General features: G+C 39.2%; 1 protein-coding gene across 2 annotated transcripts in view; it reads right to left on the reverse strand.

Annotated features, from left to right (window-relative positions):
- The window catches only part of LOC308402454 (SLIT-ROBO Rho GTPase-activating protein 3-like), a 37,346-nt gene that overhangs the window by 17,314 nt on the left and 7,223 nt on the right, over positions 1-12,809 (reverse strand). For both annotated transcript variants that reach the window (XM_080891330.1, XM_080891331.1), the window contains exons 2-8: positions 12,337-12,532; positions 7,417-7,579; positions 5,338-5,400; positions 2,305-2,487; positions 1,916-2,044; positions 1,565-1,786; positions 1,341-1,442 (exon numbers count right to left, since the gene is read on the reverse strand). In XM_080891330.1, the coding sequence (XP_080747456.1) occupies positions 1,341-1,442; positions 1,565-1,786; positions 1,916-2,044; positions 2,305-2,487; positions 5,338-5,400; positions 7,417-7,579; positions 12,337-12,532 (1,058 nt within the window). The remainder of the gene's footprint in view (positions 1-1,340; positions 1,443-1,564; positions 1,787-1,915; positions 2,045-2,304; positions 2,488-5,337; positions 5,401-7,416; positions 7,580-12,336; positions 12,533-12,809) is intronic.

Consider the following 12,809-nt stretch of genomic DNA (forward strand, 5'->3'; position numbering starts at 1 on the left):
AGATACGACCCCACATATCAGTGTCAGATTTAATGAATGAATATGAATGCATAGTGACAGCTCTGGAGAGTGGCTGGCTGTTGTTACATGTTTGTAGTGGAGGGTGTTGGTGGCCCGCATTATTAAACACAACACAGTAAATGAAGGTATGAAAGTGCCTCCTGTGCCATGATGATGAGTGATAGACTAATCGGAGGGATGGGTTCTGTTTTTCCTAAAGGAATAGTTTTGTGAAAAATTATTTTGTTTGCTAAAAAAGATGAATGAAAACACAGATATATTACTTTCATGCCTGCTATGCAGATTTTATGGATTGGGCATCATTGACCACTTGCAAAAAACAGTATTGGTATTTCTTTCTCTACAACTTTTAGTTTCACCTTACCCTTCTCTGTCCCAGCACCAACATTTACCAGCTACACTTCTGTAAATGGTTTCTTTTTAATGTGCCTAGAATTCTAAAAGGCTGGGGAAAAAAGCTTTTTCTTACTATTCACTTGGACATGGAATAATTTACAGAAAGATCAGACGAGGGCTCCCTTGGAAAAGAGATTTGATCTAAATGGGGTTTTCCTGGTTGAATAAAGGTAAAAGAAACAATAATAAGAGATCGATTTCAGTGATTTCAGTATTCAGTGGATGATATTGATCAAAGCTAGCTAAACTAAGCTAACTACCTAATGACTGATTAGTAGCTGGTTAGCTTATAGCTTCAGATGTAAGGGAAAGTGTGAGAGTGTTTGCAAAAATTATGAAGTATAAAACTAAATGTAACACATCAATCTAACGGCAATAAAGACTCTTTCTCAAGGACTCTGGTGTCTTAGCGTGTTGTTTTAAAGACTCTTGCATTTAGAGCAGCAGATATGTGTTTTTTTCCCTGTTCTTCTACATTTAGTCGATGGTTTGAATGATAACAACTTCACTTCCTTGCACAGTATTTTGCATTAATACACTGATGGTGCAACCTCTATATTCAAACTCAGCAACTCAGACTACTATGTTAACAGCTTCCCCTATGAGACCCTATACAGGATTCAGGATCTAACTTCACTATCACTGATAATCACTTGCATACATTTCTCATTTGTCTTTATGTACACCTTTGTACATAAAGACTCTTTCTCAAAAGACTCTGGTATCTGTGTAACATTATCTCAATGAAACATCAGGATATACTACAGGAAAATATTGACCTTAGAGAATAGAGAAAAGAATACAGATGCTGCTTCACATATCAAAGGCCAAATATGAACTGAGCGTGAGTATGGATAAGGCCATCTAAAACGTATACCTAAGCACATCAGTGAGCTTGTTTTGCTTTAAAATGAGCTGCTCACCTCTTCATTTTCTATTTTTAGTGTGGCCAGACGTGATTGCAGCTGGTGGTAGCGCATCAAGAGTTCTGTCTGGACAGGCTGCTGTGCACTCACTTGACACACCTGGGATTAAGAAATAAAGGGATATTTCCGAAAGTGACTTAACACAGTGCAAAATAAACATAGCAAGAATAAAGACCTTCAAAGAAAGCCTTTTTAAATCATTACCCTCCCTGTTGACTCACCTCATCTCCCATGTGTGGCTGATAGTCAAAGCATGCAGGAGGACAGAAGATCTGGCAATGTGTGTCCATAAACTTCAGCTTGTCTCCTCTGGTGTCCATGGCATCCACTGCTCCCTCCAATAAGTCCAACCCTTCGTGCCGAGAAGTTTCTAGACTATATTCTGCAGAAAGGTAGGTTCTCAAGGTGCGTGCTAAGCTTGCATGGTACCCTAAGTCGCAACACTGGGGACAAAAAAACAAACCATAGTAATTACAGATCCAAAAACAAACTTAACCTGAATAAAAATGCACTCTGACAAAAAGAGAGTATTTCCATTTCCATCCATATTTCCATTCTTGGCTCTGACTTACATCTATCATGTCGGAGACATCGTGGATGTAGTATTTGGCCACCAGGGCATTAGTAGCTGCCAGATTGAGAAGATAGTCATTCCGGGCCTTTGTGCATTTCATCTTGTTTTCAGAGTACTTGGCTTGTCTCTGGGGGTGTAAAAGGAAGAGCGAGAGTCCCATCAAGGGAGGAAGCAAAATGGTTTCCTAATGTACTCTAAGAATGCATTATACATTAAACAGTTGTATCTTCTCTATAATCTGTCAGTGTGCATGTATAAAATAGTTGGATTTACTTGGACACTTCAATTACAAATGCATTTACAGCTTGTTTGCAGTCGAATAGATAGAGTGCATTGGGAGTAATGTGCATGACATAAATCCTCATCATACATGGGCTAAAAACAGACCTTCTCCTTCAGTTTCTCCATCTTCTTTACAGAACTTCGACGCTGTGGACGATCATCGTAGCCATAACGCAGGCCAATGTCATTAGCCTTGCCAATGTGCTTCTCCTCCTGCTTTTCTGCCTCCTTCAGTTTGCTCTCAGCACTGAGACTCTCAGTGTGGTACATGTGGTATGTCTTCATCACCTGCAAGAATACACAGCAAGTATAAAGGACATCACAGTTAAACGAGCAAGGAAGCTGATAAGTATGATGAAGAAAAGCAATATCCTCAAATTTTGGTACAGAATCCTTGTTGATCATCAGATTATTTTACTTTGTAACCTAAAGATTCTGCAACCTTACAGAAAAAAACTCAAAGATCCGACAGTACGTAGAAAAAACTTCAGTCTGAACCAGGCTAAGTTAAGGAGAAAGAAATAAGAGAAAGAAAAACCGTAGGGAGACACCCTGTGGTTTGTTCTTTAGGACAAAGAATCAACTACAGGACTGAAAACACACTAAGTGGCCAGCAAAAACGGGCCAAAACACCACGTAATCTGAATTTTAAAATCCAATGAGAATGACAAATGTGACTTTGAACTTGACCTTCAACACAAATTTGATGGAGACCTGTGAGATGATCACTGTGTGCAGGCTCCACTAAAATATGACCAATATTCTGTAGTTAGGAGGAAGAAAGATTCTTGTGAATTATTAACGGACAGACAGAAGAGAGACGCCTCGCCACGGCATGAGGTCATTAGATTTTGGCTAAATAAACTAAGAATTGTCAGTATTCTCTTTTTTATGAACCTTTCTTATTAATTTTATAACCAGATCATCATGACTTAATAAACACAGCAGCTGCTTAGAAAGATACCAATAAGACGCCGGAGTACTTTTGTTCATCACACAAGTAAACATTAGTGAGTGTAGCATACTCATCATTCTCATGGGACTGTCATATTTTCATTGACATTTTCTAACTCAGCTGGAGTGTCCAGTACGTTTGTCTGATGTCACCACACTGTCTGAATAGCCTAACCACAGAATAGCAAGACAAATTAAATATCCCAGCAAAGTAAAGTAAGACAGTCGTGGTACTTTTACAAAAACAATCTCTGTTTTTGGATAAATGTTTCATGGTTTTATCAAAAAAGCCACATGTAAATGTTTAACTAGTAAACCTGAATCAACAGCACAGTCGCACAACATCTGCTTCACCATCACTGATTCTCAAGTTCTGGTTTCCTAGCAACCCCGTCTGCAACGGACGTGCAAAGGACATTGAGATCGATCAGCAGGGGAGGAAGGAGGTTACAAAGTGACAGTGAGCAACCTCCTCTGCTACAGATGAAACGAAAAACTCCTCAATTTTTGCAAAAACTCAGCAGCTGACCAAAACCAGGGACCTGCTGCCTGACAACATTTGCTTATTTAAAATGCAAATGATAAAATAACCACACAATGATTATATTTTCTCTTAAACTCTACACTTTTCTCAATTATAAAGTTGAGCAGACTCCTGCTATTCCTTATGCTGTGTGTGGGAGCTGCAGACAGGCATTTAATAATGCATGAATCAGAGGGAGGAAAAATCAATATCAGTATAGCAGTAATATAACATGCACGGTACAATGTTACATGTGAGAACTATTCTCATGTGGTTTATACGATTTCAGTAATCCAGATTCAAATCCATTTGTGATGTGCTGCATACACATCATTTTGCAATGTGCACATGTGCTTAGCTTTCTTACTAGGTCATTTTTTTTCCTTTTGCCACCAACTCTTTTTTTTAATTTAGTAATTTTGTAAATTACTAACAATTTGCGAAACTAACTGTAAAAAAAAAAAAAATCCACAATTGACCTACTTTCTGCTCATCTTCGCTTTTTGCTCCTTTATCATAAATGAATCAAATCACAGGGTTGTCAAACTTTGCTGCAATTATGTTTAGCCAGTTTTACAGGACCACGATAAAGGATTAATCACCTGCACAATTAAGCTGACAACAACTAGGATGTCAAGAGAAAGGATTGAACGTGCAAGCAGCCAAGAGTGGAGTTTTATACATCCTGCAAAAGAAATGACGCTCGGTCATGAAATAAATCAAATTTACAGTGAAAAGTAGTGCAAATCTATAAGAGCATGTTGTTGTTTCTCATCTTATTTGCAATGGAATGTTTTAAGACCTTTAAAACACAATTTGGTGACTGCTCTGTTTAATCACTGAAATGAAAAACAATGAATTGTGGATGTGACGAGGGAAAAAATAATCCACGAGGGTATTCTGTTTCACAGCATGCTATTGTCCTGCTTGCCAAAATACACTTTCATCGTAGTCTTAATTACATCTAGTCTGTTTATGCTTGTAAATTGTTTTTTCGTTTATGCTATGAATCATATTAGCCATTGAGCAGTAAGTAAAGATAAGGATATCACCGAGCAATTAGAGCCAGAAGAATGCATTCTGGCGAGTCTGCTGTACTGTCCCACATGCAGCCAGTGATACGCCTCAGTTCCTTTTCTTTTGCCAAATGAAGATGCAGTGCAGATAAACGCAGATGTTTTGTGTCTGCACCACTGCACAAACCTTTGCTGTGTGTTTACTAGTATGCATATGCACACATTTCTATATGCAGTATGTGGTTATAACAGTCCACCGAGAGTGACAACTGTTAACATATGAGGCAAGCAGAGGTGTCAGATTACATGTAACATTAGCTGAAAACATTACAGAAGCTCATTTTGCTGTAAGCACAGTGCACCTCTGTAGCACAGACTGCTGAGTCTGCTTGAAGCACAGCTAGGAGCACGAACACTGTCTCCTTCAACTCATGTAGCAATTCACAGCAGGAGGAAGAATGCAAATTTTATCCTTTCATGACCTCAGGAGAGGGAAGAGATGACCTGTTACAGGCTGCTCTGCTGAAAAGGCACATCTGCTCTGTGTGGTGTCAAACCCACAGGTTGCAGGTTTAGGTATTTAAAAAAAGCCTGGCTTTAAGATTGACATCCCATAGGCTTTCAACACAAGCAACAGCAACTCACCGTGTACAGTTCATTGGTGACTTTCACTAACTCTTCATGCATCTGTACGCCGATGTCTTTACTCTGTAAAAAAAGAAAAACAGGAGACAGCTTTGTAGAGGAAAATAATACCACATTTAAAGGACAAATGAAGACAAGTATTCAAACATCTAAGAACAAGAACTGGGTTAGTTAACAGAACTGCTTTCCCACATGTGAGACACTTGAAAGCTGTGTGCCAGTTTTATTTTGTATGTGATGGATGTCATCAGTATTGAAATGCTATCATTACGCTGCACCAGAAAAGATACAATGCCCAAAGTGCAAATGCAGACTAAAATAGAACAGCGCAGTAACTGCAGAGCATTTCCCATTGAGCGGAGTCGCAGTTTCCGTTTGGTTTTAAAGGATGAGAGCCTATGATGAATTGGACATGTCCCACAAAAGGGTTATAACCTAAGACGGGGAATGATGCCAGTGGAGAGTGAGCCTAGAAATCCGTTTGAGGTAATACGGAGTAATGCTCAGCTCAACCAATCCTGTTTTTGTTTTGTTTTTTGTCACCTCTCAGGGACTACTTTGTCAAAACAGCAACCTTGCAATTTCACATGTGACAGGCATTAGACTTTAGCACATTCAGTACATTTAGTCTTTGTTTAAAAAGATGCCAGAGTTGATTCATTTCCCTCCCCCCATGTGTCATTTATTAACATCAAGACTGCAGCTGAACCAGGATACTGGAGTATAACAGGATTATTGTTCAGAACTTTACCAGAATTTGAGCTAACATTTTGAAAAAGAAAAAAAAAAGATTTTCTGCAGGCAGTTAGTGTTTTTCCTAGCATGGGTTACAGGCCATCCCATTCTCATCAGGGCTCCCATCAAGATACTGCAGAGCCCCCTAGAAGGCATAAATTACTCTAAACTCCTGCTGCTGTCAAATGATATGATACTGATATAAAATCCCTAAGGTGGTTGCGGGTGCTTTTCCACATGTACTCTGCTACTCTCATGCAAAGCATATGTTATGTATACTCTTATATGTAACAGTATAAAGCATATATAGTATACTAAAGCATATATATAGTATATATAGTTTCAGACATATGTTTGAAAGACAAAATTTTGGATAAATGAAAGAAAGTTACAGTTGTGGTCAGAAGTTTACATAAAGTTAATATAGCATGAGTGTCAAGCTAAGTTTTGGCTTTAATGATTTCTTTGAACTGTTGTTTTTTCCAGGGTGGAATGATTGAACAGCATAAATCTTTACTGACTTTGGGTGGATGAGATTGAAATTATTTTTGAATATTCTCTAATCCTCCCAGGATTCATACACCCCCACTAATATTTGGTTAAATGTTCCTTATCAACTTGCACCTCAACCAGACACTTTTGCTAGCCATCCAGAAGCTTCTGGCACAATTTCGGCTGAATGTTTGATCGCTCTTCTTGGCAGAAGGTGGTGGAGTCCATTCAAATTAGTTGGTTTCCTGGCACCAACCCACAAATCATTTCACAAATTCTCAACGGGGTTGAGGTTGGGGCTTTGGGAAGACCATTCCAGAAGGTTAATGTTAGCCTCCTCTATCCTTTCTAAAAACCTGTCCTGATGTGTTCGGGATCATTGTCCTGATGGAACAACTGTGCCCAAGTTTCAACCATCTGATAGCTGTTGATTTTAGGTGAAGGTGAAGAATTTGTAGAGCTAGTCCTCCATTATTCTAAACATCGTGAGCAATGCACTAGTATCACTGTAGTACACTAAAGTACATTTACTTGGTTACACTAAAAGTAAGAGAAGACAAAGGAAATTTTTTTTGTTTGTTCCTTTGTTTTTTTTATGGGCTATAATGCAGTGGTTTTACTGATCAAACCATTCGAGATCAAAATGGGAAATACCTGACCCGTACACTAAAATGAGTTTGACATCCCTAACTGATATTTTCATGCCCTTCCCCTAATTAGATTTTTTTATATATTTTTTATATATTAATTATATTTTTACATATTACCTGTCATGACATTTGAGCAGATGAAATGTGTGTGTTAGTTACTGTCAGGGGAGCATGACCTCATTCATTTAATTCTGATTCTGACCTTTTTGAAAAGTCTGATGACATCTTCACCCACGTGCGCCAAACGGACAATGACGTTGTTGTTGTAGATGTCGCTGAGTGTGGCGTGGTCTTTGCTCTCGCGTCGGGTTTGATCCAAGACCAAATACCAGCAGTTCACAGTGGAGAGGAGATTTTGATCTTTCCTGAAACAGCGAGAGAAATACTTTGTTAATGAATGAAAGGCCTTCAGGAAATGTAAACCAAATGGGATAAAGGCTAACAAGAAAACTAAAGAGGACACCTAAGAGAACGTGTATGTATGGTCACGACTTTCTTACACCACCCAACATTCATTTTAATCCTAGCTTATTTACTATTTGGTGCCGCCTGTGGGCTTCACATATCAGAGATCAAGTGGTCACAGCTCATGTGGGGGGAATCAGCAAGTAAAGGCAGCATACGCACTTGTTGACACACAAACTCAGAAGGCATGCTGGCTGCCTCCTTGCTTAAGAGGACATGTGAGTTTAATTATCATCACACCAAAGATTTAATGGAGGTATTTTTCTTCTCATTTTGTCTTTAGAGAACACTTTAGCATGACAGCATATACAAATGCTCTGTGACACTGCTGGATGCACACAGTAAAAATAAAACATTTTTTGCTATCAGCCAATAGCTGACCTGTGCTGCGAATCAGACAAAATTGAATTGTGAAAGGAGAACAGTGAATTTGGGATGAATTAATTTCACAGTTTGCATTTCTTTGGGGATGTGAAAAAGACAATCAGACCACAGAATTCTTTTTGCCACACAACCTGAGCAAAAGGAAGAGTTTGGACATTTGGGCTAAGATCACCATTTTCATAACTTCTAAAAAACACATTATCAACTAAGATGGAAAGCATTAGAAAACTCCCAGTAAATTTAATGTGAAAAGTTCATCTTAATTTAATGGGGAACCTAATGCGTCATGATTATACCAGCATGCCGCAAAGTGTGTCATTAGTAGAAACCAGCACTAAAACCCCAGGTAGCAAAATAAGTGCTTTAAACAACCATGTCTAATAAGATGATGACCTCAGTTTGTATCAGCAATATGCTGCACTAAAATCTACCCTTTGTAGAGTTATAAAGTCATGCTAGTTACAAGTTTTTATACCCCAAGTCAAGTTTTTTAAATAAGAAACCACTGACACGTCGCCCAAGACTGAGCACTGATAAGTTTACACAGTCATTTTAATTTATTCAAATGGGTTCCTGCCCAGTACTATTATTTATCAGTCAAACAGCAAGTTAAAAACCATCTCTCTTAAGACTCTAGCTTTTAAGTAGACTGCACAGAAACCACTCATGCTGAATAAGAGTCACAAATAGTGACTCAAAAAGTGCTAAACATACACATGTGAAAATGTACAGTCATATCGGATGTGTCACATATTCTCTTCGATCTCTTAGTGTTGCATTCTAGATCATTGCTCATTGCTTACTGCGATCACCAAGTAAAGTTAGAAGCCTTACATATCCTTCCATGGCTGAAATCCCATGGCAGTAACATATGCTCTTAATACTGTTTAGCTTCAAAAATATGACTTTTCTTAAAACACAATGTCTGGTTCAGTTGTCTGTGCAATTAGTTCCAGTAAATAACCTCAAATTACAGATGCTTTTCTTGTGGTGAACCCGCTGCACTTTTTCTGATCCACAACAGCTTCTTCGTTTTCAGTGTGAATCAAAAATACGGAAGTTATTTTTGACTCTAATATTGGTTTTGAAGATCACACTGAAAGAGTCGTCCTGACTTGTTTTCTCTCAACTGCTGCAAAACTTTGATCAGTTTCATCCGTGGAGAATTGTATTTATGCTTTCATTTTCTTTTTGAAGTGAATTATAGCTGTTTTTCTGCCTTGGCGAAGCTCACTCTAATCTTCAGCTAGCGCTCATTTCTGCACTATAACAAAGGAGAAGAAAGGCACTATAGGCCCTCTCCAGCTCCCTCAGTGCATCCAAAACAATGCTGAAATGTAATCTAAGACTGTTCAAAACCTTTTTTGTTGTGCTATTTTTTAAACTCCTAAGTTGTTTCAGTGGGAAAAAATTAACTCTGTCATGCACACGAACTGAACATGAACATGTTTCCATTGTCATTGTCTTTTTTTGTCCAAGGCATAAACACTGCATTGTTTCAGTCCCATTCATAATCAGTATTATACACTGACCGGCCATTTTATAAGGTACACCTTGCTAGTACTGTGTTGAATGTGTCTTTGTGTCTTCGTAACTTCCTCGATTCTTCAAGGCACAGATTCAACGTAGTGCTGGAAAAATTCCTCTGAAATCTTTGGTCCATATTGACATGATATGGAAGAGCGTGATGTCCTGGTGGAAGCAGCCATCAAAAAATGGTAAATGGACTGGTTGTTACATAGCGCTCTTCTACTCTGAACACTCAAGATGCTTTCCCCACCTGCCTCATTCACCCATTCACACAAGCACTTTTTTCTATGCAAGTTCTTCCTATGCACTGAAAAGCAACTTGGGGTTGGTATCTTGCCCAAGGATATTTGGCATGTAGACTGGAGCAGCCAGGGACCGATTAGTAGATGACCCGCACTTCCTCCTGAGCGACAGCATAAAGGGTGCTAAAGGGATATGCCAAAAACCTGACCCTACTATCCCAGTGCCAAAGCCACAATCAAGACTCACTGGTTCATTAGACCAGGCAAGGTTTCTGATCTGACAGTGCTGTGCCAATCTGCATTTATAGATATGCAGATATCTATAAATGCATTTACTGCATTGGCAGTGTTTTTGAGATCATTTTCATCCTGAAAAATGAAGGTGTTGGCACTTTCCAAAATCCGACTGTACATTTCTGCATTAATAATTCCATCAATATTAACAAGCTGAAATGCATGACAGAGTCCACCATGCTTTACTTGTGTTTTTGATGAATGTAGTCACTCACTGTTTACCTCTCCGCTGATCTCTTCTGTGCATACTTACTATGATTTGAACTACTATTCCATATGATCTGTTGCTACTGATTTTCAGTCCAGTACTTATGTAATTAGGCATATATCAGCTGCTCCTACCTGTTTCCCTTTCTTAAGAATGGCATCTTGACAGCCACAAATCCACTGAGAATATTTCTGATGAGGATTCAGTGAACACTAGATGTGTGGTTCTAAAGCTAATTTTGAGTACTGGTCATCAGCTTTTTCTTTTTGCTTTTCTTTTCATCCTGTAACTCTTTGAAAAGAACATGAACAAGCTATCCTTTCCCTATAGGCACTCCTTTCAAGCAGAGCAGTTGTTTGATCCAGGACATGGGATGGTGCTGACCTGACTGCCAATGTTTTGCGGTTGGCTGCTCGTCAAGTTTTTAGGACAGTTTATGTGCCATTGTTGTACAACTATAACAAGTACAACAACACTTGTTTCAAGAAACCTTTAGGAGAATGCCACCCTCATATGAATTACAATTTAGTGACAGTGAAACACACAGCGCACCTACTAACTGCTACAAACGACACCAAAAACAGCGTTTTGAAACATAGAGCGATTTGAATTTTCTCACAGGTAGCACTTTGGTATAGGAGGTTTTGAAAATGTTCCCAGATGTTCTCCTGATAGCCCTTTTAGTAGCTGCAAATTAAAATATGAAAGGACGACTGATAAGAAAAAAGTGGGCAATAAGTTTTCGCTGTTTGAAATAAACTATCAAAGTGAGAGTGCAGAGCTTGTTCTAAGACTCCAACAGAGAGGACCGCACAGTATTAATAATGACTGAGACTTCATCCAGTCATTTCAATGGAGTCTTCAAGTAAGGAATCCAGCTTTTGACAGACGGATATAGTGATAACAATATATTATGGCAGGGGGAAATCTGGGACAGTGGGATGAGAGAAGCCATGAGAGGGTTTTTCCTAATAGGGGTCTCCCTTTGAGGGTATGCTCCATTTATCAATGTGTCAGTGGTGGAGCTCTCCACCATGATTACGCTTCCTGTCCAATTGGCTGGAGAGGCTGAAAGAGAGCTGGAAAGACCTCTCCTGAATAAACCAACGAGTTAGTTATGCCTGACTTACACAGCTAGGTCACATGAATGGATGCCTATGCTGTAATTTTCTATATTGCTAATCATTGCTATGACAGATAGTCTTTCATTTGTCAAAATAAGTAAAGGCACATTTTTCTGTATTTTTAACTGTTATTCTTAAAATCTAATTTGATTGTTTATTTTTGTTTTTAATTAATTGCTGAATTGCTAAACAAACAAATAATTATAACTGTGATTTTCAGAAAACATAAGTATTCTTTTTTTGGCTTGGACTTCTATAGGAATAAATGGCAATGGGCAGCATACACAACAGAACTACAGATCTTGATCTGAAAGTCAAGAGTCTGTTGCAGGCTGGTTTTAACAGAGAGGAAGTGGCTTCTCAGCATACTGCAGGGTGTGCTTGTTTCATCACCAGTAATCTCCCACATACAAACAGCTTAAGCCAGTTAAGTAAACCCAAGTAAAATAACCCCTATTGTCTGGTTCTTTAGATTTCTAAATGAAGCTGTGATTTATTTCCTGCATCCATTGAGAAAATATGAGTATCTGAGTAGCACCCTGGCATGAAGAAGCTGTTTGAGAATGGAAATAAAATGACAGCCACAGAGAAAAGAAAGGGGGGTGGTGGTAAAGAGTCTGACCTAGTTGGAAAAAACACAGCAGCCTGAGGCCACAAGCTTCCTTGGCCCTGGCTTCATTTCAGGTCATTTCTTCTGCTTTCATCCCCCCTCTGTTTCTTTTTTAAATTTTTCTGTTTATGCCTTCTCTCTTTTTCCTTTGTCTCTGTTTTAACTGTCTGTGTAGCAATCAGCATCAAATATATGGGGGTTGTTTACCAGTCAGACACATGGGATACAAATGTTCCACTGTGCAAAAGTCTTTGGCTGGACTCACTTGAAGTGCTGGTGCTCTCTGGAGGAGCGGATCTTGGAGGAGTAGCGCTCAGCCAGTTTGTCCAGGCCTCTGGAGTACTCAAGCTGGAGCTCGGCCTTTCTGCGGAAGAACTCCTGCAGGTCCTGCAGCAGCTGCAGCCGGGACTCGGACTGCTGCTCCAGACAGCGGAACTGCTCCACCAGCTGGTTACGGATCTCTGCATATCAAAAAGGGAGACTATGTTCAGAATAAATACCGCCTCTCTGGGGGATCAGGCTTGCATGCTGGGCCTTACTTCTGTCTGCCAAACAGGGCTGCAGGTCAAAATTAAACCCACAATCTTTCCACAGTGGATTGAGCAAAGCATGTAAACACAAATATGTAAGGATACAATCAAGCTAGCGCAGGCACTAATAAAAGAGCAAAGTCGTCACAATTGGATAAAACCGGACGTCAAACTGTATTTGTCTGCTGTCTGAGTTTGTGCGTGTGGT

Source organism: Rhamphochromis sp. 'chilingali' (assembly GCF_963969265.1).
Source record: "Rhamphochromis sp. 'chilingali' genome assembly, chromosome: 9".
NCBI lineage: Eukaryota > Metazoa > Chordata > Actinopteri > Cichliformes > Cichlidae > Rhamphochromis > Rhamphochromis sp. 'chilingali'.